General features: G+C 29.2%; 1 protein-coding gene and 1 non-coding gene across 2 annotated transcripts; both read left to right on the top strand.

The window, feature by feature from the left end:
- The first annotated feature begins 5,680 nt into the window (after positions 1-5,680).
- Trnas-aga (transfer RNA serine (anticodon AGA)) lies at positions 5,681-5,762 on the top strand. Its single transcript has one exon. It is a non-coding gene; the product is annotated as a tRNA-Ser (tRNA).
- Positions 5,763-14,751: 8,989 nt separating this feature from the next.
- LOC129981165 (uncharacterized) lies at positions 14,752-22,653 on the top strand. The gene is made up of 2 exons (XM_056091880.1): positions 14,752-15,137; positions 21,020-22,653. Exons 1-2 carry the CDS (start codon positions 14,894-14,896, stop codon positions 21,697-21,699), a joined length of 924 nt encoding a protein of 307 aa, XP_055947855.1. The 5' UTR covers positions 14,752-14,893; the 3' UTR covers positions 21,700-22,653.
- Positions 22,654-25,766: the final 3,113 nt, after the last annotated feature.

Below are 25,766 nucleotides of genomic sequence, written 5' to 3'. Positions count from 1 at the left end.
AGAAATTTATAGGGAGGGGAAAAAAAAGAGAAGAAAACTGGGTGAAGTGTATGATATCTAATATTTTATCTCCCGAGTTGATAGAGCCACGCGCGTGAGTTGGAAACACTTCACCTTCATTTGTCCTTAATTTATTAGTACCATCATAATCTTATCCGAGTGCAAAAGGAATAGAAGAAATCGTATCTCAACATGTTTACAACGCATTTCCTGATCTGACTTTTCCGTTTCGCTCTTCATAATGAACACGCTAGCATTTTTTTGTGAAGTGATGTGGTGAAAAAAATGAAACATAATTAATTGCTTGAAATAAATCAGTGCATTTTTTTTTTTTACTAATCTACCATTTATATCAAGGATAATTATCATAAATGTGTCGAAAAACGATTGCATTTAAACCTGAGTTAATCACTTTTAATTTATAATATATATTTTTATTGATTTATAATTTATATGATTATAATGATTATGATTAGAAGACAGCGAGATTCATTAGATGTGATCAAGCATTGTATTCTTTTTTAATAGTTTTATTTTAAATTACTGCTGTTGCTAACATTAAACTGAATGTTGCTAACATTAAACAATTCAAAACAGTACAAATTTTCTTTAAAGTTTACTGCTTTTATTTATTTTACATTGCACTTTATGTTTAAAAGTATGGGAAAAAAAAAGAGAGATAATTTTCTTTTGAACAATATTTTGTATTGATTGTTCTTGTAAGAAGTAAAACAGACATTTTTATTTTAGAAACGAGTTTTAAATTATCTGTTAAACACATAATTATTGGCCAAAACGAAATGCTTCTTTTGAGGCCAAAGACAAAAACAGAACTTGAGAAACGCACCGATATTTTTTTTTAAACTGTTAAGCAAGTGAAAGTATAAAAAATAATTCCTCTCGGCAAGCTGGAAGGCAATAGTAGATTCCTTTTCATCTAAGTTACTATTTTCAAATTCTTTTCGGTCCTTAGATAAAAACAAACGGGAATGGTCTTTCCGAAACGTTCTCGCATACGTTCCAATTAATCCCTCTTCCACGTAAAAATGTGGACCTTGGATAAGGTCACGAATATCTTGAATGACTTTTATTAACGCCATGCAAAGTAGTTACAAATTACAGATCTGGCGATAATTACAAAGTACACATCCTTGGCGTGAATCTACTGAATCCATAGTGAGAATACGTGTTTTGGACGTCTTTTTGCTGACTGATTCACATCAAAATTTAACTACAATTGCAGTCAGAAGAAAATATAATGAATTTCATTGATTTAAATCATTGCGTTTATTAATCAAGATCGTATTTACATACATCAGAAAATACGGATAGACAACTGCTGGATAGATCTGATTCAAAGTTTGATACAAATCTCTTATTTCAAATACTAAACCTGTTTACCAAATTTTATTTACAGAGCTGTTTGCGTTTTGTAATTATTGAGTTCATTTGTACTCAAGCAGCCGGATAGACAGACTTACTCTGAACAGATTTTGCTCAACATTTGATAGAAATCTGCATATTTGTTGAAAAGATACCGTACGAAATTTCATTTGTCTAATTCAAAGCGTTTTCAAGTTATCTTTGTAACAGAGAGATTGACTTACATATAGCCATAATGCCAAAAATATGTTTTTTGGGGTGAAAGAGGTTCGAAACGAAGAGTTTCATCAAAATATCGTATTTGAATTTTTTGAATTCTCTTGCTCATTGTTGTTAACAACTCATTTTTCTTCCCCTGTGTTCGAAAATGGATCATTTTCTTGGCATTTGGGAAGCAAATCACAGATGTGAACGCGACGGTACAAATTTCTTTCCAAAAGAACATAAGGAACCCACATGTCTCGAGCTTCAAGATTAAACCTAAGCGTTTCAAATAATCATGAAAGGACGAATTCGATAAATCTAATCTCTCAGCGATCTAACGAGTTGGTATTCACCGGTTTGCATCAATTAATCACTTTATTGTGTCTTCATTAGCTTCAATTGGCTTTCTAGAACGTGGTGCATCTTCGACATCAAAATTGCCGACTCAAAATTTTGCACTGGCGTTCTGTCAATACATTCTGTCTTCATTAGCTTCAATTGGTCTTCCAGAAAATGGTGCTTCTTCAACATCAAAATTGCCGGATCGAAATTTGGCACTGACTTTCTGTCAATACATTGTGTCTTCATTAGCTTCAATTGGCCTTCTAGAACGTGGTGCATCTTCGACATCAAAATTGCCGACTCGAAATTTTGCACTGGGCTTCTGTCAATACATTGTGTCTTCATTAGCTACAATTGGCCTTCCAGAAAGTGGTGCTTCTTCAACATCAAAACCGCCGGATCGAAATTTGGCACTGACGTTCTGTCAATTCATTGGATAATTTTTTTCTTTCTTGAACAGCATTTTCACCTTTTCTTTAGTAAAAAAGTAAAATATGCAGAAATTTCTGATTTTCACTTTCCATATTTGAAAGGGCATCAACCAAAAACTACTGCGCAGAATCAATCGGAACTTTTTCCCAAGCAAGCCTTGCTATATCAGCTGACAAAATATATAATGATTATAAGGCTTAAGTGTGAAATTGTCTGTGAAAAAAACATAAGGCGTTTATTGGGAAAAACGAAATTACTTTTCGAACAACCTCATATAATTTAATAGCTCACACATTTATTGTTTTATGAAAAAATTACCGAATTAACTGTGCAATTTAAAAACATTTCATAGGATTCGCTTCTATAGTCGTTTGAGCATATCCGTATCTTAGATATGAAATTCTTAACTGCATTTGTTCCATGAGGTGAGAATTTATCGAACTGAGAACAGGTGAAAGTGTCAGATTGGTTTCACTTTACGCAATCGTGATAAATTTGGCTTTCCCTTTATTGGTAATCAAGTTTTTTTTTTTATGTGTGAGTGAACTATTCACACCATTTATTGCCATAAATTTCCTCTCTATATAAAATTCACTTTTTGCAATCGTGATAAATGTGGCTTTCTCTTTATTGGTAAACAGGTTGTTGGTTTTTTATGTGTGAATGAACTATTCAGTATTCACGCCATTTATTACCTTAAATTTCCTCTCTACATAAATTCACTTTTTGCAATCGTGATAAATTTGGCTTTCACTTTATTGATAATTTCAATTTATTGATATTGATTTCACTTGATAATCAAGTTTTGTGCGTGTGTGTGCTTTTGTGTGAACTATTCACATCCGATATCAATATTTTATATTAAAGATATTTGAAATCAGAGGAACGTTGATATGGCTGTCTTAGAATAACACCCAATGTAGTTTGAGGTGAATTATCTTAGAAATGCTACAACATATTATGAACCATGCACCCCCTCCCCCCCCAAAAAAAACTCCCTTGAAACTAAGATTAATCATTGACATTAAACAGATTCTTAAAACATTAATCCACGCCTCCCATCACAAACAGGGGAAAAAACTGAATTAAAATGAAATATTGTGTATTGTTTTCATTGTAAATAAATAATCATCAGAATGCATAATATTCTTTATTTTTGGATCTCCTAAATTAATTAATCAAATTTCATTAAAAATCTTTGGTAAAAACGATAATCGTTTAATAATCAATAATTATTAAACGATTATTAATCAACATCGACAGTATTCAATTAATTAATCCCCGAAAAATTCTGAAATATATATTTTTCCATTATAGTTATAGGAATATCATTTAAAAAATTCCTATTCCATATCGTGTCGAGTAAGGCTTTTAATAATAAAGCAGCATCTGCCAACAGTTTGGTCAAGCTTAAAAGAAAGCTAATTTCTTACAATATAAATTGCTGCAGTGATAAAAGCTACAAAAAATAATGTATTTAATTTTTTTAAATTCTTTTCTAAGCATTTAATACTGTGTAATCCTAACAATATTCGGAAACACACCAAAATGATTCACCTGTTCATTTCTCGTTATAAAAAAGCAACAGACTGTTATGATTCTTGATAAAAATGTTATTTATTATGATTCTGGAAAAAAAAATTTATTTAAACAATTTTAAATTCAGCTCATAATTCAGGATTTTCTGCCAAAATGAACCAATGAACATCTTACGTTACACACTGAAGTAAAATAAAATAATAATAACAAAACTATGTTTTAAAATTTCATTTTCAATCTAAACGGAAAATTTTACACTCTGATTCAATTGCGGAAAATCCCATTTAAAAGCAGTTAATTTCTACTAAAATAAAAAATTTCCATTCGAATAATTTCATTTTAAGAATGAATCATTCCTTTTGTTATTTCGACTGTATGTCATCTGCTAACAGTAATTCAAATTGGGATTTTAAGATAAACATTCTAACTCACAGAGCTGCTAAGTGTGCGAAACTTCTACTCGGCAAAATAGGTCATCGTTAAACAATGTGCTGAGTTAAGTTTCCTGCAGGAACAGCTGGAAAAAAAAAAGTGCAGCGTCAACGGAAAAAAAAAAAAAAAAAAAAAATGATTTGCATTCCTGATGAAGCTTGTGTGAAAGCTGATTCGTTATCAACGGTTTGCTTTTCATTATTATTGCTTGAGATATTCATTCACGGACATTGCCTTGCTGCTTGCTGTTCCTTTAGTACTTGTTTAGGTCTCAATGAATGTTGCCATACAAGGAAACTAAATACATCTCTTGCATTGCACTCCATGTTGTTATCAGTGATTCATTAACAGAACCTCAAGTAAAATAATAAATAATATTTTCTAATTTAGATTTGCCGCCAGAGGATGATTAAGATATTAATTTCTGACAATATTTAATCCATATAATTTCAAATAGCTCCAGATTTGCGTAAATGGTAGTTTTTAGTCTCTATTTTGCATCACACGATATGCAGGATGGTTATAATTAAAGTTCCATTTTGAAATGGTCATAAAAGGAAAACTACTGGATCAAATGTTATCAAATTTGGTAATAGTTTAAAAAAGGTCATGGGGTCTTTTACGCCGAAAAAAAAAAAAATTCAAAAGCTCACCAAGGAAGAAATGGCGTTGTATGCAATATTGTTAAGCAAAATAGGACATGAAAGAAGACATCGGTTTAAAATGGGTATAAATCGTTTCTAAAATGTGTTACAGAGCATGACGTCCACCATTTTCTGAAAGCAAGTTAAATCGCATTACTACATTCTCAACAGTATTCTTAGCATATCAGGAGAAATGTTACGCACATGTCGGTGTGTCGCATCTTTCAGTTCCTACAAAATTTTCAGATTATCACCATAAAAAGTGCTTTTTGAGATAACGCACATTGAACATGCTTTGCAAGCACATCACAGAAATGATTAAACACATTTTAAACAGATGTCTTCATGTCCTATTTTCCTTAACAATATTTCATGCAGCGACATTTCTCCCCTGGTGGTGAGTTTTCGAACTTTTTTTAGCTGGAAAAGAAATTCCCATGTCTTTCTTTAAACTATTACCAACTTTGATGACTTTCTGTCTAGTACTTTTCATTTTATGATCATTTCAAAGTGGAACTTTAATTACAATTTCTATATTTAAAAGTTGCTTTATTACGTTGCTAACTAAGCAAAAAATCTAATAATTTATATCTTAATGTTTTTAACTAAAAAACATTCCCCATTATTCATAATATCTTCAACTATTATTGAAGACATTAAGATGTTACGCATAATTTCATAAATACTTTGTACGGTAGGGTGAAGCAGTCGTGGCCGAGTGGTTAAGGCGATGGACTAGAAATCCATTGGGATCTTCCCGCGTAGGTTCGAATCCTACCGACTGCGAATTGCATTTTTGACATGGCTGGCTCAGAATAGATAATCTGACTGTTCCTTATTGAACAATCAACATTTTATGTATGCGCTGATTTGTATTAGAAAGTTATTTCATATTTTCAAAGTTCAGTTTGTCAGAAATAACCAATAACATGTATTTTCAATTGTTGAGTTTTATAAAACTAAATTTAAATTTGAAAAATGTTTTTCAAATACATGTTTTTATTAATGCTCTAAATATTAAGATTTTTTTAAGAAAATTTTTTAATTATTAATTTTTAGTCTTCAGTTTATTAGTGATTATTATCATATATAATGTAAAATCTTGAAATAAGTCTTTTTTTTTAAATTCAATATCAAGTAGCATCACTTGGATGGAAGCGAAATGTGACTAAATTTATTGATTAACGGATAATTAAATTCTGAAAATATATTTAAAAGTGTATTGTCATCGAAAACGCGCAAGTGTAAAAAGTTCCAAACTCTTAACATGTCAGACAGTGAATGAAAAAAAAAAAAAAAAAATCTATTAAAAAATTCTATCTTTACAAACATGAAAGCAAATCAATTTAAATAGAAATGTGTAAAGAGAAAAGTTCGTTATGCATTAAGTTAAGATCGAATTACTTTCATTCTTTCGTAACATGCCAGAAAGTTAAAAATAATTAGTTTCTGATTCAACAACAACATTAAATCCATCCATCGCCCCACATGCGCAATATGAAATGTATTGTCCCTTCCTCGCGCACATGAATATTTAAATTATGAGCAAGGCTGAGAACTTCACGAGTGCTCAGATATTTATTTCCAGAGTTTAGACCATGAGCGTATTGTGCTTCGTAGTGTAGAGATGACAACTGCTTTTGTATTTTGACACCGTTTTATTTTATATCATATCAATATAAAATATTGTTATGATATAATATTAAAATTTTAAATTTAAAAGCAATTTTAAACTAAATAAAAGAAAAAAGTCTTTGAACATGAATTATTTAATCATAAAAGCGGACATTTTAATTCTTTACATTCGGATAAATGCTCTCAAATTGCAACGTAAAATTAATATACTTAGAAAATATTAGAAAAAAATATATCTAAACTTTGGTGAATTATCTATCCCATAATGTTGTGGTACCCATAAGAGGTTGCCTACTTTGCCTATTTGATAATCAGGTCCTATAGACCTCTGATATAGACAATATCATTTTCATTCATTACGAATTTCACATTTACAGGATTTGTTTCAACTACGTCCATTATTTCAGTAATATCATCTACTGTAATTGGTTTTTACAAACATTTTTACAAATCTGTAAAAATGTGTATGATTTACTTACGTATCCGTCATACATAAGGAGATAGGAATCTGGAGATTAAAATAATGTAACTGGAAGAGGTATATATATTGATTCGTTCACGGAAGTGGTGCAATCCAATGTTTATTAATATATCTGTACCAACTAACACACAGAAATGGAAATTCTTAAATTAAGTTTGAATAAATCCTCCGCAAAAGATAGAATTCAGTTAGTCATAAATAGAATTTAATGCCTTAAAAGTAGTAATTAATTTTATGTCGAAAGATATTCTTTAAATTAAATGTAAGGTTAATATTTTTTTTTTATCTATTTACAAGTACTGTTTGTCATAATCAAGTAAGGTTAAACAGTACACATTCGAAATAGTTGAGCAATCATTAAAGAATGCTCATGCTTATTTCAACATTGCTTGTAATTCTCTTTTCTTTTTTCAACTTTTTTCCCCTATCATTTGCCAGATAAAAGTTTTGCAACAGCATTTAATGCAACTGTTGTGCCATTAATGCGTAGGCGCTTGTTAAAAGAGTTCGTTGACTTTATTTCTCTTTTCGTGATTGGCTTAGAATAGTTTAAAAAGTTATATTTTAGGTACACGCGTTTTTCAGCTTTGAAATTTTTGCTGAATTCATGATTCGCGCTTATGTGTTCACCAAAATCCAATTAGCGCTTTCAAGTAATAAGTTGAATGATGATGAGGTGTTTTTTATATTCTTTTAACCCTTTAAAGGGTCATTTTTTTCTAGTCATATTATGTTAAAATATTTTTAGGCTTGAAATTAGAATAAGAAAAGGGATTCATTTAGCTTATTAGATGAATTTAATTTGATTCATTCATTAATTTGGTTAATTAATAATTAAGTAACAAATCAAGACACATCATTTTGTCTGAGATAAAGAACTGAAGCATCTAAGTTTCTGACTTATTAAAAAAATTTGTCAGAACTTACGCCAACCTACATAATTTCATACAAAGATTGATAAATTTGGTGGGAAGCATACTTCCCACGGCCCTAGAAAGGGTTAATTTAGTTTAATTGTATTAATGCGCCATTTTTAAATATCAAGAAACGAGATTTAATTGAATCGCGGTCAGATTTTGGGTTTAGTTGAGTTATATTAACGTCCCGTTTTAAAGCCACAGTAGGGCTATTTTGGGACGGATCTCGTAATTTTGAACCGTGGTCAGATGACGAGGAAGAACCCAGAGCTGGAGCCCCCTTTTCAAGATTCTACACCACACCAACGTGACCTGAAGTCAAGGACGCCTCATGAGTTCACGACCACTTCTGCGAATTTTTTCACCAAGCTAACCATATTAACGGACTCGTGTGCTTTTAACAGTTTGGTGAAACAACAGTTTTGGTTTAACAGTTTCGAAATAGTGAAAATTATAATTGACCAATTAAGGATAAAGGTTTTTTCTCAATGCAATCATTTCAAGCTTTTAAAAAAAAAAATCGAATTTTTTGTGTAATTTGTGGTGTTAATATCAGTGAATGTGATAAAATTTAATTAGAAAATTAAATTTATCTCTGAGGGCCAAAAATATATTTTTTATAAAATGTTTTCTAACAGTGGCGTAGTGAAGGATGTGTAGCAAACGCCTCTTCACGATATTTCTTTTTAAAAATAACATCTCTTTTTAAAATATGACATAAAGACAATAAAATTGCGTTTACATAGCGCTCTCTAAGCCTGGAGTCCGATCCACCCATACCCCCTTGCCTCCTAGACCTATGCCACAATTTTTTATTAATTCCGAATGAACACATCACAAATAAAATTATAGTACATATTTCTACGCGTCCTATCTCTTTAAACCTTCTCCATGAAATTAAAGAATCCTTTTTGGAATATATAATCTTATTAGTCGAAATATTGATTAATGTTATTCAAAACTAAATTCTTATCAAATATATCAGTTACTTTCAAATGCACCACGATCACATCTGGAACTATATTAAATGCGCATAATGATACACCTCATTCCATAGTGACAGCCTCAAGTGTCAATCACGTTTTACAACAGACATAATGTTGCATTTAACTGAAGATTTAACATTTAATCTTTCAGTGTGATAAGAACCTAACCAGAGCAGTGGTTAATATTATTCGAAACAGATGTTTTTTAAAGGGGGGGGGGAGTCTACTGCGAAGTACAGAGCTCTTAACTCATCCAAATAATTGAAACAATGTAAGTAACACTTCAAGTTTTCTTTAAAATCAGCTTCAACATATTTCAATTTTACAGACGAAAACGATACTTCTTAAATGACATGCTTACACCATAGTAATGGATTTTAGGAAGCATGTGAAGTGTTATAACTTTTAGTTTATAGGTCAAATATCTTATAAAAGGTACTTGATAAGAAGCTGCTTAGTGTCACTTCAATTCGAGCTATCGTCGTTTTTTTACTTTTTGATGATGCATCTTGAAAGAACATATGTTGCGATAACGTCCAATCAGAATCGTACTACGGATTTGAGTATACCAAAGAAGATATTTACCTAATAAAATAATAACTAAGAAGGGAAAAAAATCGCACCACATTATGCAGACTGTTATATAACATATACAGGGTATCCCAAAATGGTGCTTAAAAATTTTAAGGGAAGGTCTGTTACATAGAAATAAATTGTTTTTCAATAGAGCATAGGATTCGGAACACAGAGGACCTCAATAAGATACTATTTAATTGTCAATTAAGCAAAAGAAACAAATATATATTCGAGATAAAATGTATCTCATACATTCATTAACCCTTTAAAGGGCCATTTTTTTTCTAGTCATATTATGTTAAAATATTTTTAGGCTTGAAATTAGAATAAGAAAAGGGATTCATTTAGCTTATTAGATAAATTTAATTTGATTCATTAATTAATTTGGTTCATTAATAATTAAGTAACAAATCAAGACACATCATTTTGTCTGAGATAAAGAACTGAAGCATCTAAGTTTCTGCCTTTCTAAAAAAATTTGTCTGAACTTATGCCAACCTACATAATTTCATACAAAGATTGATAAATTTGGTTGGAAGCATACCTCCCACGGCCCTAGAAAGGGTTAAAATACAAATTTACAGTAGCACAGCAATCTAATTGCATAAACAAAAAAACATTACAAGCCACATAACGTAGCGTGACTTAAAAGATAGAGGCAAGCGAAAGCAATATCAGCAATAACCTTTGCAGTATTTAAAAAAAAAAAAAATTGTTCAAACAACTTGCCGCCTGAACTGATACATGTTTCGCATATTTTTATGGCAATCTAATTATGAAAATCCTAATCTTTTATAGCACAATTAAAATTGTATTTAAATAATTTTTGAAGGGGTTCGAAATTAAAATAAAATTAGAATACAAAATTCTTAGATGCTACTAAATCAATGGCACAATTAACCGATTGAATTCTGTTTCTGAAAAACTTTAGATCATACATAGCATTTGCTAGAAAACTCATGGTTAACACTGAGACAGAACAACAGGTTTTGATTACATTTGTAATTTCGCTTAGTGTCTTTAAAACAGTCGTCAGAGTATTATTGTTCCAGGAAGAACTTGAGTTTAAGATTATAATCCGCCGATTAGACACGGTACTTTAATAGGATTGTCATAAATTCCAAGTACTGATACAGGATGTTTCATTGTTACGTAAATAAGTAGCAGGAGTGATCTTCCTCATACTTTCTCGCATATTCTCTAATAAAGGTTTTATTCTCTTTCAACCCTAGAGTAAAATTGCGAACCGTGGACAAAAATCGTGAATGGCTTTGGCGAATAATGTTTACGAATTGGCGATGAAATCGAAATTTGGAACAGAACTACAACTGTAAACACAAGATCATATGTTAAATTTCATTCGTTTAAGTCATTGTGCTTATAAAATAATTCATTTACATTCATGAGAAAGTACAGATAGAAAGACAGTCAACCTCTTGATAGATTTGGTTTAAAATTTGATACTGAAATATGATTTAAAAGAGATTTCGTTCAAAATTCGATAAATGAAATCTACAAATTTAGTGTCAAGTCCCATATACCAAATTTTATACGTCTCTAACAAAGCCTTTTTGAAATAATTATTCGTATTTATATTTCTAAAAATGTGGATATTCGTCAAAAGCTCGCATTCGAATTTTTCGACGATTGCAACACTTTTTTTTACCGACGATAGAAAGTAAAAATTGAAAAGAAAAAAATGGTAAGCAATGGTTTATTTTATTCTGGTAAAAAATTTATAAAGTTTTAGCATTCTAATAAAATGAACAAGTAATTATATTATTTTCTTATTTTTTCACATAATTAAAAAAATTCGACACCAGTCGCTTTAGACTTACAATGAAGAATCAAAATTGGTTCAATTGTTTTCTCTGACCAGCTGTTCTTTTCGTCCCGCCATCAAAGTGACATCTGGAAAAATAATCTCCCCACACTTTGCATTGTGAAGTGGAATGCCAAATATATATTCACAAAGCTTATTAGACATGAATTCTAATCAACATACTTTGTATTTACAAAAAAAAAAAAAAAATCTTCTCCATATTTAATTTTATAATTTTTCGCATCGTCGTTTGGAATAATTTTCTCTTAATAATCTTTAAAATATATGAACTGGTTGAAGAGAATTTCAGATTTGCCAATATAGATCATTCTTGTAAATATGCAATATGGAACATTCTTTTTCTTCCCATTCATGAACTTGATCGACAGCCATCCATCCAATTGAACGCATTAAATTTTCGGAAATTAGGGTGGGGAGGACAAATAATAATATGGCCCCGTATATATAAGACGTATGACAGGCAATCCTAACTGTGACACAACAGTTCTAAGCCTTGTTAAACTAGAACCAATCTCAAATTTTATGAGACAAGAAAATATATATAATTTCTTAAAGGGAAAAAAAGTGCGCTCGTGGTATTATTTATTTATTCTCCCCTGACAGTCGAAACGAAGCAAAAGAGACATCTGCTTATCACCAAGCCAATGCTTATGCCTAAAATAGCCACAAAAATAAAAGAACCTCGGACGCCCTCCAATTAAGCTTTTCCTGCATTGAAAGCCTTGACATTGATGAATTTTTCTGCCGCCAAGACCGAAAAGAGTGCCAAGTGTGACGCTCGAAAGCAACGTAAACACAGCAGATCGGAATCGCTTACAACCCTACAAGAGTAGAATTCAAGGTCAAGGCTTATCGGGGCTTTGTTTAGATTTGCGCAACTGTAATATGACGGCGCCCAGTCATTTTTATAGTAAAAGGCTTGGTCATGTCAACATCATTTATGAGTGGTATCTATCGGGCATGTTGTAGATAGGTTTCATAGCTATTTTAATGGGCTTTCAGCTGTACAATCAGGCTACATCAGTTTTGGTTTTGTTGAATGCATAAATTAGGTTCCGTAGGGATGCATTTAAGAACAAAAATGTAAAGCTTAATCTGGAATATATGTTTTCCTTTTTTTTTTTTTTTTGCTTCAGATGTAAAAAGGCTCAGAAATAACGATGTTGTAATACTGTAATTTCCCCCCCCCCATAAAACATATTCTCGAATTAAAATTCGAAACAATTCTTTGATATTCTATTTTATTCGATTCTTCGATATTCCATTTTTATTCGATTTTTTTTGGTGCAGAATTCTGAAGATTATTTTGGTTTTGTGAATATATAAACGACTTCCTTGAGGAAGGCATTAAAAAAATAAAACGTTGAGCTAAAATCTAAAATAATTATTTTCATAATCATCCGAACATTTTTTTTTTCTATAGAAATAAAACGGTTTTTGAATTAAGGGCCCTCTGTTTTAAAGATTTTTTTATTCTCATAAATTATATTCTCGAGTCAGAATTTGGAACGATTTTTAGATTTTTTTCATGCGATTCGATTCTTTTTCTAGAAACTCTGGAGATTCTATATTTCCTAAATTCAAATGCGAAAGTTAGTTAAATTACAAATATAAAAGCGATTAATATGCAAAATTTGCAATTGTACCTCATTTATTGAAAAAAAAAAAAGCTTTACAAAATACCACTGTCGTTCTCAATATAAATAGAATATAAATATTATAATTCAAACGATTAATAGAATAAAAATTGCAAATGCGAATAACTTTTTTTAATTAAAAAAAAAATTTTTTTTAAGGTTATGGATAAACATATCTTCGATTTCTTTTGTGTGAAATCTTTTTGGTTTACATACTTTTACTTAGCTTACTTTAGCGCAAGTAAAGATGGAATTTTTCAGTTGATTTTTTAAAAATCGTTTTCTGTTTATTTCCTAATGTTTTGAAATTTTGTACACCTACGTGTTAACTTAAGAACTTAATTATTAGTTAGTTATTTGATATATTTAATTAAATATCTTTATTCCACTAGCGTGGTGCTATCCTGGTGTAGATTTGAAAAACAAATATGGATTATACAGGAAATAATTTGAAAAGAAAATTTCTACTTTCTGAGCAGCAGTAAAATTGTATTAAAATTTTTTTCAGTAAATTTATTATTTACTAAAATGTGTTTTTTGACATATTAGATTAATTTATAGATTAATGTTAGATTTAATTTATAGTTTAATGTTAACAGAAAAAGACATCAACTGGACTTGCTTGTCATAAATTAAAAATAATTTAAATTTGAGAGCATATTTATTCAAAACTAATTAATAAATATATAATATAAATTGAAAGAGAAATAATATTAGGAACTGATTCAATTTTCAATATAAAAGAAATATAGCGGATCTGAATCGGCCTCATCAACTTGGACGTCGGATAATTGACAATTCCGTTTAATTTGTTTAATATTATTTGCAAAAACAAACTAATAGCCTTAATCGAGAGATTTTTTCTATTATGAATCTCAATCATCTACGAGGACTGTATTCATGAGTCCAGGTTTAAGTAAACTAGCGATGGTAAAACACATTAAAAAGAATAATGCAATATGATGCATTAATAACGGCAAATACCAATTGTTTTAAGATAATGGCTTTTTTTCCATCTAAATAAATCAACAAATAATTGTACAGAAATTTTTTTTTAACTGATTAATCTATGGATTCGAGTTATAACAGATTACTTTTTTTTAAAATACATTTAAAGTGATAGAAAAATGTTCGACTTTAAATCTAAGAGAAGATAAATGTCATAGTTAATAGAAAAATTAACTGACTCTGAAAGGATTGTCTAGATTGATTTGCTAGGTCAATAATGTGAAAAGAAGGATTTCACAAGTGACTAATGAAAGAGCACTATTCAGCAAAATCACTCCTGTGCATAGCGGCAAGGGTCGACTTTTAGTAGCCTATTATTATTATTGAAATCATTACAGCAAATTTAAAAAGTAATTAAATAAAAAACTTATAACAAAAAATTCTTTACTTTTATCATTAGTATACGCTATAGTGCAATAAAAATTTCCACGAACATTTCCTACATACGTCATAAGCTATGCATTTTATAAAAAAATGTTGCTGTTGGAGTGCAAATGTTAAATTTTGTAATGTCATTTTATTTTCAATATTAACATAATTTCTTCTTAATAATTTAGTGGATTTTTAAAAAAAATAATAATCGAGATTTCATAAATCGATGAAGATTTATTGTTTGATTATTCTAACATTACCCCCACGAGAGACTACGGTCAATGCGTTTATTTCATAAGATTCGGTGGTGACGACGCCAGAGTAGCGTCATAACGTCGACAATTATCTACCAGTGGCCTCTTTTACACGCGGTGGCTGGTCGCGTCTCAGACTGCAGCCCTAAAACCAGTTACGAGTCGCCATTTTGTTCGGCCACCAGAAGTTAGCGTTGCCTTCGTGCAGATGCGACTACGGAATCGGCCAAAAATGCCTACTGAATGTTCCGATACGAATAATAGTGATGATTTCGAGGCACCGAATTTTGATGTCAGGAAATTCATAACAGAAGTGGAACAAAGGCCGGCAATTTGGGATACAACATCCAAATTTTATTCAGACAAGCAAATGAAAAAAAATTCTTGGGATGAACTCGTGGGCATTTTCATCAATAAAGAAAATCCTTCGGAAGACGAAAGAAACGAATATTGTAAGTTAATTTTCTTCTTTTTATTTCTAATTGTTGTAAAATTTCTTATTGAGATCTATTTCCGTCTTCAGAATTGACATCCCACGTTGCGCGCCAAATGAATTCATTCTGCGTTCTGAATTATAGATTTTTTTATCAGTCCCAGCTGCTTAAGGGTTGCCGTAAAAACGTGCGCTGAAAACGTGGCCACTGTAGGTGAAATTTGCGCTGCTTCTGATTGTAAGTTCATTGTTGATGCGATTGTAATTAATAAATAGCTCATCGTCTAAAGAAAGGTTACGAATTTATTTGAATTAAAAACAGTTTAATAATAAGTTATAAGCAGTTAACTCCTCCTTTATAAGTAAAAGTTGTTATATCACAAACATATATAAAACTGTTTATAGAAAGTTAGTGTATAAATTATCGAAAATATCTTTTCTTCATACTTGATCCTCAAAATAGATGACTTTTTAGTGGCTTGAATTCTTTCTTTTTCTCTCGCTTTTTTCTTCCTAGCAGGATTTTAAGGGTTTTTTTTTTTAAACATTGGAGAATATTTTTGTTTTCTTTCATAAATTTCTTTTCACAAATAGTACGATTAAAAAAAGTTAGATAAAAAGTAAATGCTATATTTGTAATTTCTAAATGTCAATTTATTAGTTTTAAATTATTAATAAATTTATAAATCTGACAACCCCATCCTCAAAATAGCTTATGATTTTTTATTACATAATTTTATTTCATTAAAAGATATTTGATACTAACTTAATGAAAAACAAATAATGGCTTCACTTTCCCATCCTATTTACTTCTTAAGCTAGATTACAGTTTTAAAATTTGTTACAATGTGGCAAAAAAAAAAAAAAAAAAAGTGCACATTTTTCATAGGATTTTATTTGGATTTTTTTATAGTGTTTTATAACATTTAAAAACAGTTATATCTGAAACATTTAAACTAAACTAATATCTAAAACATTTTTTAATGTGCATCAAAAAACAAGTGGCGCATTTCTTTAGATGTCTGTAATAAATTAAAAGTGTGAATTAAGTTGGGCTGTCCCTTTACAATCAGTTTTCTATAGTTTAACCTAATACTTGGAAAAAAATTGCCCCAAGTTACAGTAATATATAACATTTAAGATTATTGTAGAATATTATTCCTTTTGATACATCTTGGAATATCTAGAAAGCTACAGTTGCTGCAATTGCTAGTATGCAATGTAATATGTATAGATTTCTGTGTATCTGTTGGCTTTAGAAATAATTTTAATTTTTAATAAATTGTTTTGTTGATTGCATTAATGATTTTTATGTTAAAATCTTAATTCTGTTGAAATGCAATGAATTTTTTTTTTTTAATTCTGTTAAAATTATATTCAAGATTATTTAAGTTGGCATTATTATATATTACCAGACTTCTTTGTGTACTCAACTTGAATTTTTGTAAGCTATTAAATAGTTTGTATAAAAGTAATAGATGACTTGCTAGGCATTGTTAAATGATACATTTTAGGCTTATATTACTTAATTTCTTTAATTATGATTACACAGCTCATTGAAAAATTTTTCTTTTTGCATTGAGCAGATAGATGTATACAAACATAAGGTAATAAAAAGCATAAAATAATTGTAATAGATTTAGTATAGTCAGCAATCATATACTTATTCAAGTCTTTTAAATTGAAACTTAATATATAACTAAACTTTGAGACTATTACGTATTAAACTTTTTAACACTAAAATAATTTTTTATGACTTGTCAACATTTGTATATCAGAATTTCTTAGGCTTCCAATCCAAAGAAGGATTCAATAAAAAATCATAATATCATTAGCTATTCATATTTTTATCTTAATTTTTTTGTTTTTTTAGATAATAAAAATATAAAAAAGTCTTCAAGATATGGATAGTGCTGTGTTAATTTTTTAAAATAAATGTTAATAATAGTAAATGATTCATCTTAATTTGAAATATTTTTTGTATCAAAATATTTAGTAAAGCTGTTGCTAAACATCTGTTTATTATTATGTAGAGTTTAGTACGCTGTTTTTATTTTTCTTTTGAATATAATAAGGATTGCTAAAACAAATTCTGTTGTATAGGGTGAATTATATATCTCCTGCCTCGCCAACTTAAAATGTTGCAGTATTTATTTATAAGACATTTAATTAAAATTTAACATGGTTGCTGTGGCTTTTTTAACTTTAAAAATCAGACTATTGCTTATTATAAAAGTTCAGTAATTTTCTATGCAATATAACTTTTTTTTTGCAGTTAATATTAATTCTGTGATACTAAAATTTTTATGTTTACAGACTGGTACAATTACTCTGCCGATGATTAATTAAGACCATAACTGAATTAATCTAATCTTCTGAATCTTCTAATCACTTAAAAGCTAATTTGTCCTTTTGTCTTTTAAGTCACTTCTTGTGTGATGTATACTTTACTAGTGATTAAAAATTAAGGCAAGTAACTTCAGGAATGCTTGAGATAAAAGTGACTGTTATCTTCTAATTATTTGAAAGAGAGTAAATGTGATTCTTTATCAAAATTCGTGTTAAGCGATTTTTAATGTTGATGTGTTGCAGGACGAACCTAAAGATGACATTATACAAATCATTTAGTAATTGTATTTCATTAGCTTGGATTACTGTTGCTCTAAATCATAGGTTCCTATTGGGGTGGTATGAAACCCCAGGGAATGATGGAACCTTCCAAGAGGATGGTAGCAGGTTTAGAAATAATAATATTTGATATGATTAATGATTATAGAAGAGGAACCATTGGATTGTTATTTTCTTGTAAAAGAGGTAGTGACCCAGATAAGTTGTAGAGCTTTTGCTCTAAATCTGAAAAACTGTTCATATATTAAAATTAAGTCATTCATATATTAAATTAAATTGAAATTTATCTAGAGATGAAATATACTTGATTTTACCACCCTGCATAACAATTGTATCTATATGTTTGTTATTCAGTTTAAAAACAATTCTACTCATCATTATAAGTCATAACAAGTTTTGGAAACTTTTAATAGGGTCATGGATATGCTTGAACCTACTAAATGAAATGTTGGCATGGAATTCTTGGTTTTAAATGTTCCTGTAGCTGAAAAATAAGTGATGTCCTAAAATTCAGTTATTTAATCATTGGAACTTGCATATTCTTTTTAATGACTTAAATATACAGAATGTTTCTCCATATCTAAAAAAAAATGTGACAGTAATACAAGCAGTACAAAAAATATTGAGTCCATATTTAAAGAAAATGTATTATTTTGTGCATGAATAAAGTAATTTCTCTACTGAAACATTAAGAAAATCTTTTTTTTTTTGTTTGATCAATGAAAACTATCTAGATATATTGCTATAGAGTATCATGAGAATTTATTCAAGAATCATTCATTAAGAATTATCAAAATGAACTATGTTTCCAGTTCCCTCAATTACATTTCGATTATTGAGCTGGTCGCATTATTATCTAACGGCCGGTTTAGAGGGGGATCTTTCATAATTTTTGCTCTATTTGGTTTTGGTACATTTTCTATTTCCAATAAATACTGCTACGATTTGGACTCGTTCACTTAGCTGAAACTTAAGAAATCGTGTTGGCCAGTATATTACTTCTGTACATTTGTGGAACAATTAGTTCAGAATATTTCCTTTGAGTGCAAATCTATTCTTGTATGCATGATCAACTTTACAACAGAAGTCATCAAAAGCCAGTTGGAATAGCTTCTCTTCAGACTGTGGGTGATAGTATTTTAGATCTTATCCAACTTCTTAACCAGCTATAGATTCTCCACTGGGCTAATGGGTGGGAGGGGGGAGTGTACTGACAGATAGTGTTATTGTTCTAGTTGCCAAATAAATTGGTAAATAAAGCAAAATTATATGAAATATAAAATATTAGAACTATAATATATATCTAAACTCAGTGTTACAACAGCCCATGTGGACCAAGCCTTCAATGCCCATATCTGCTTTTTTGACTGAGGGCCCTGGGGTACAAGGTATATGTCCCGGTTAGGTGGTCAGCCTAATGTGGAACCCCCATTGTTTAGTTCTCCAGTATACTATATTATATATTTAAATTTTCAATTTATTTATTTATTATATATTAATTATTCAGTCCACTGGTTATGGCCCATAAAATAACAAATGTTAATGTTACAGTTGTTTGAAGTTCATTTTCTTGTAATTTAACATAACTATTAAATGCATATGTTTGCAAGTAAGGACATTATGAACTAATAATTAATTTCCCAAGCATTTTATTACTTTCGTCATTTTTTTCTGCTAACACGATTATTAAAAAATAAATAAGTGAAAACATATTATTTAATGAAGTTACTAAAATAGAAAACTGAATTAAAATAAATTGAAATTTGTTGAAAGATAAAATTAAATTGACTAATTAAAAGAAGGCCCTTATAATATGTACCTGCAACATTATGAGTGCCCTGAAATACCAAATATGCTACTTTCTATGAAAGATTGATGTTAATATGAATACACTACAATCGCAAGTTCAGTAGTACATATTATTAGTTATTTTCTGTACTGTAACCTCCTATTTGTTGTTGTTGTTGCTCTTGTTAGAGTTTATGTAAAATATATGCATGGCTTTTGATTTCCATACATATAGTATGTGTGTGTTGTGTGTATATACATGTACATAGTAGAATATTACAAATTATTTTTCTAGTGCAATTAAACAAATGTAATTTTATGAGTCAATTTCAGACTCACGAAAATAAATTCATTCAGTTTGAAATTCCTTCCTTTCCTTCATATTTATGTCGCATTGCTCTAAGACAATTCTGGGATAATCTCTATTTTATATATATATATATATATATATATATATGGTAAATGGTTAATAAATGTAACTCTATGAAATTAAATAATTTTTATAAAAAAAAAGTTTTATTTTGCAGAATCTTGATTAGTTATTGTGTGCATATATCTGTTATTTTAACATTGTTTATAATAATCTCTCTGAAATATAAGCAGTTTCTGTTACTCAAATTGAAGGAAAGTCCTTCATCATTTTCATTAGATTAATTAGTTTGAAAATGCTTGACCGTTCTATGAATTATATATTCATTTTTAGAATGAAAGTTGCATTTGATGTTTTTTTCTCCACAAGGCATAAAAATTATATTGAAATTTAATTTTTTTGGTGATAGTGGGGGAATTATTCACATTCAGGCTTTTTATGTTAAAACGTTGAAATTGAAGTGATTTCATTCTTTTGAGTTGGTAATTAATATTTCAGAAGTTCTAGGAATTTTTATGCAACAAAGTTATTTTTTTAATGTGTGTGTGTATTTTTTTAGTGCATTCAAAGATAAATGTTATAGTATGGTGTAAAATGCAGCAATGATAAATAATAGGAAGAAAATGTATAATTGTTTACTTATTCTTTTTCTTTTTGAGTGATATATTTTTATTTTTCTTACTGCGAAACATTTAACCTTTATAGTGCATAGCTTGATTTGTATCAAATCTGGCCGAGACAAGAAATAATTTTTTTTTTCAATTAAATTGTAGTATACAAAGAATTTGATGCATTTTTTTGTTTCATTAATTTAGTATTTTCATCAATTTAGAAATGTGAATCAAAGAATTCGGCAACCATTCAATTCCTGTTTATTTTCATCATTTCCCTATACTTCCCCTTAGAATAAACAAAATTGTCGAAATAAAGAGTTTCGGTTGCCATTTCCATTGAAACGAGACGAGTCTAAATTAAAGCTTTGCTCATGATATTCAAGTAAAATCATCAGAACATCCATAAATTTAGTCGAGATGGTGATTAATAATGCTTGTGGATTATATTTTAACACTTTTAAGTGACTTCCTTTTTTTTTTTTTTTTTTTTTTTTTTTTTAGGTAGAATATTGCAACGCAAATGGAAGAGTGCGAGAGATTGCTTCAACAGAGAATGCCAGAGGCTGAAAATGGCGCAACAGGGCATCATTACGTCTCGAAAATCACCGTATGTATTCTACAAAAATCTTTCGTTCCTTCACAAAGTAATGAGTAAGAGTAAATCGATCAACTTGACTAAGAATGCAGAACCTACTTCGAACGATACTTCAAACAGCACCGATGCTTCAACAGTCAGCAACACGGATACATCACTTAACACCACAGACAATTCATCAGTCAGCAATACAGACACTTTATCTCCTAACTATACAACAAGCACTCCATCGACGAGCGCCGAACAAATGCTTATCGACGATGTCTATCAACTTGATGATGATGATTCCTCACCTGAGCCCAGCACTGAACGAAGACCGAAAAGACCGAAAGTTGAGAATGATCTTGATGATGACTCAGTTTTGACAAGAATGTTGCAGCCTAACATACAGTTGATAGAAGGGAAAGTACAGACAACAGAAAGTGCAGCTAAAACACTAGAAGATGATAGTGATCGATTATTTTTGTTGTCCCTACTTGAGCCTTTAAAACAAGTTCCAGATAGGCTAAGAATGTCTGTTCGTGTAAAGATGATGCAAGTTGTAGATAGTGCCATGAAGTGGGGCAAAGACTTGGCATTGGAATAATCAGCTGACGATTCGTGTGCCCTTCCATGCCATTGACATTCATTTTTGAAACAAAATTCAATAACCCTAAATAAGATTTTTCTTAAAAAGCTAGTTTAAGAACAAATATTAAATAGTTGATAAATTTATGAAATAATTTTTCCTTATTAAAAGCGTTTTTCGCAATTTTCTTCATTCGTGAGGCAGGTTTATGATTAATAAATTTAACAAAAAAGAAAAGAAAAAAAAATGGAAATATTTAAATCAACAGTTATTTTCTATACAAAGCAATTTTTTGATCAAAATCAATAATAACAAAAAAATAGTCGAACGAAAAATAGAATCATGATAAAAATTTTACTTAAAGTTAAATGAGGCTTATCATTGTCGTGCTAATTTCACCTTTTTGATAGATCTCTTGTGTTCTTAAGTTATTCTATTTTATATGAAAATAGACACTGTATAGCTTTATTCACTACTCATTGCATGTAGAATTATTTTTGATTGATGACTGTCTAATTCATGTTCTGGAAGATGAAAAAAAAAGATGTTTTTCCCCTTCTTGACCTTGAACGAATTTGGCAGTCTTCCAGGAGAAAACGATTTTCGGTGGCAGACGAAAAGGAATATTTCGTTGATTGATTGCCATGAACTGTTGAAATAACTTTTTTCTTGCCAGCAGCATTCCATCAAAATAGAAATAAAATTGCCAGTATTTCTTTTAGTGCTGTAAAAATGTTAGATTATTAATACACTGTGATAGATAAAATTCTTTTCTTAATGCTTATTGATATTATAATCTTAAAAAGCGGTTACCCAGTTAAAATCTTTAAATTCAATGACTAATATCATTTAATAATTAATCATAGTTAACATTGTTTTTTTAGATAACAAAAGAAAAAATATCTTCATCTGAGTAAAATGTGATATTCATTAATGTATATTCATGTTTGCCATTAAGAACTACATATTTCTATTTTAATGTTACTTTTTATAATAAAAGAAATTAATGTCAGTAAATAAATTGGTGATATTTTTAATTAATCAGTGTGCGTCATTTTTTATGTATATTTTTTAGCATTTATTAGCTAATAAAGTTATTATTAAGTATTTGCTGTATGACTTATAAAAATACTTTATATACTTTTGTAGAAGGAATGTATTTAAATTATTAAAAGTATAATTTAGTTTCAAATAATTGTTTTGTTTAAAGTGCAACAAGTGGCATTTCATTTTTAATATATTTCTAGAAATTATTAAAAATGAAGAATAATGTTATTATATTTAATTATTATATTTGCTTATGAAAATTATTCAATCTACTAATTACTTCTATAAATAGAAAAACTATTTTTTTTTAATTTATATTTCTACCCGATAGCTGTTGTCAGTAATACAGTTACAATTACAGTGAAGTACTATTTATGTTTCTTATTTATATCTTTTCATCATAGTCTTGATTCTTTCTTACCATTGGGAAGATAATGTAAGATATTTCCACACTGACTTTTGAGGTTATTTTTGAGGGACTATAATGATAATATCAAGGTTTAGCAATTATTTAAATTCTATAAATTCGGGAGAAATGAACACTGTTTGTTTTGAAATTAGTGTAAGTCCCAACCACTACCAGAAAATTAAGAGTTAGCATATTAATCATCTCAAAAATATAAATTAATCATGTCAAGTGTGTTGGTATTCGTTCTAGTTTATTAATTTGTAATTTGATTATATAAATTTCTTTCATGGAAATTTAACTAAAATACCTAATTGTGGGCCATAAATGACTTGCACAATTTCATAATTAGTGGGTTGTAAAAATCATTTAATTTCAATTATGAAAAATTAAATATCACTTAAAATATATTTTGTATTAATCTAATTTTATTTATAAATAGTAATAAAAAATAGTCTCTCCCCCCCCCCCTTGTTTTGTTAATTTTGAGTGTTAATTGCATATTGCTAAACTTAATATAAGATACTGCAATTATTTTGCCTTCAATTGTTCTAAAATAAGATTAACTGTATTACTATGATGTTAATATCTGATTTTGGAAGAAAATAAATTAAGATTACCTTCGACATGTAAAATAAAACAATTTAAACCACTTGACTCTGACACCTATGTCTATGAAAATTGAATTGCCACCACTTTCATAACCAATCATTATGCAGTTTCTCTTATTGGCCAATTTTAAATTGAACAAAGCACTGCCATTTTTTTAGCAACTTGTATGTTAAATAATTGTAAATAAGAAATTTACTCTAAATTAATTACGAATTATATTACTAATTTTTTTAGGAAAAAAGATTTACACCGCTTTCAAAATAAATAGTCCAAATTATCTAATGCTAATTAAAACAATGATGAAGAAAATATAGAGAAGTTATTTCTTCTTTAAAGATGTATTGGATTTCATTGAAAAACTTTGAATTTATTTTTGGAACGCTCTACAGATTAGAGCTTTGACTTAAAGCTACCAAATTTGTCACATATATATCTTGGAGAGTGAAAATATTCACTTATGAATAATGTTTTAAAACTGGCAAAAAATATGCCGAATTGTGACATTTGTCGGGATTATTTCCAAAAATACTATTTATTGCAGAAAAATAAATTTTACACTTGTTTCAAAAGTTTTAAAAAATTATCTTTTTAATAATACCATTTAAAAATCGTGCAAATTTTTCTTGATTTTCGTCAATTTAAAAAAAAAATGTTTTTAGCCTAATTTCCAGCAATAGATTACATTTTAGTCTTGAAATTTAAACCATTTTCATTGTTTCATAAAATTCTTAATCACATGATTTTTTTCCTTCCATTATTGAAAGCTAAAGAAGGAGGATTTTGTTTAATATCGTTTTATTTTGTAAGACGAATTAAAAAAAAAAGTTACAATACCACGAAATTTAGAAGCTGGATGAACCGAACATTTTTTTTTAAGTTGGTTATGATGTCATGGGACTGATCTCAGTTAGAAAGGTTCAAATACACAATAAACAGAACATATGTAAAAACAATTAAAATATCAGGGCTTCAATGCCTAACAATTTGACGGAATCAAGGACCATGGAGTTATATCTAAACGATTTATCTGAAAATAAATATAACTTATATTCCTGGCCAATCAGTTGGTCCCCTCTGGCGACCAGTTTATTATTTAAATTATGCGTCTTTTCATTTATCCGCCGTTTGACTTCAATCTTTTAAATATATATAAACAAAACTTATTAATTATTAAAAATTATTTTATGTGAAAGAATGACATTTTGATTCAAATGCATAATATCTCTGAATTTTATTTACCCGCCCAAAAAATGATGTTTCATGCCTATGTTGAACTTTCATTTGATTCTGACTTTCTTAAAACTGCTTATTTATGATCATTTTCAGAAACAATCATAATCGATTATTTCTCTAAATATTTACATTAAATGTTTCTGTTTATTAGTTGGGGTGTCATCTGATCATGGTTGAAAATTACGAGGTAAGTTCCAAATAATTTTCTTTTGATTCGAAATCGGATGCTAATTTAACTAAATTAACCATTTTTTATTTCTTTCTTTCTATGAATCCTTAACTATTAATCAGAAAACTGTATGACGGCTGAGTTTTGTTTTTATACGCAATGGAATTTGTTTTGCGGAACTATTCTCATTGTCATCTTCGATGGATTTAAATATTTTGCATCCCTACACAGTGCACATAACGAAACTTCTGTTTAAAAAAAATAAAATGGTCAATTTAATCTCAGATTTTAGACATGCTAATTGTTTATTTTAGAGTAATATTTTTTTGTGTTTTTAGAGTAATATTTCACGTCCGGGTCACCAATGGGACGAATTATTATGAGTGAGGATAGAACCTGGGACCTTGTGGTTCGCAGCTCAGTAACATGACCACAATACAAAAGCAATTGCTCGTGCAGCGTGGCTGTTAACTGGTTTATAAGCTTTCACTACAATGCTATTAGTTTCAGGAATATATATTTATTTGTTTTTATTTATCTGTTAGTTGATACCCCCTGCACTGTTCAGAATTTAAATACTTTCATGCATAATATTGTTGATGTAAAAGCTAATTTCGT

Source organism: Argiope bruennichi, chromosome 8, assembly GCF_947563725.1.
Source record: "Argiope bruennichi chromosome 8, qqArgBrue1.1, whole genome shotgun sequence".
Taxonomy (NCBI): domain Eukaryota; kingdom Metazoa; phylum Arthropoda; class Arachnida; order Araneae; family Araneidae; genus Argiope; species Argiope bruennichi.
Note: the sequence above shows the minus strand (reverse complement) of the source record. Positions and strands in the feature narration are given on the sequence as shown.

Coding starts and splice junctions, on each gene's coding strand:
- LOC129981165 (XM_056091880.1), top strand. CDS start 14,894: ATGCGACTACGGAATCGGCCAAAAATGCCTACTGAATGTTCCGATACG. Junction 15,138..21,019: donor AGACGAAAGAAACGAATATT/GTAAGTTAATTT, acceptor TTTTTTTTTTAG/GTAGAATATTGCAACGCAAA.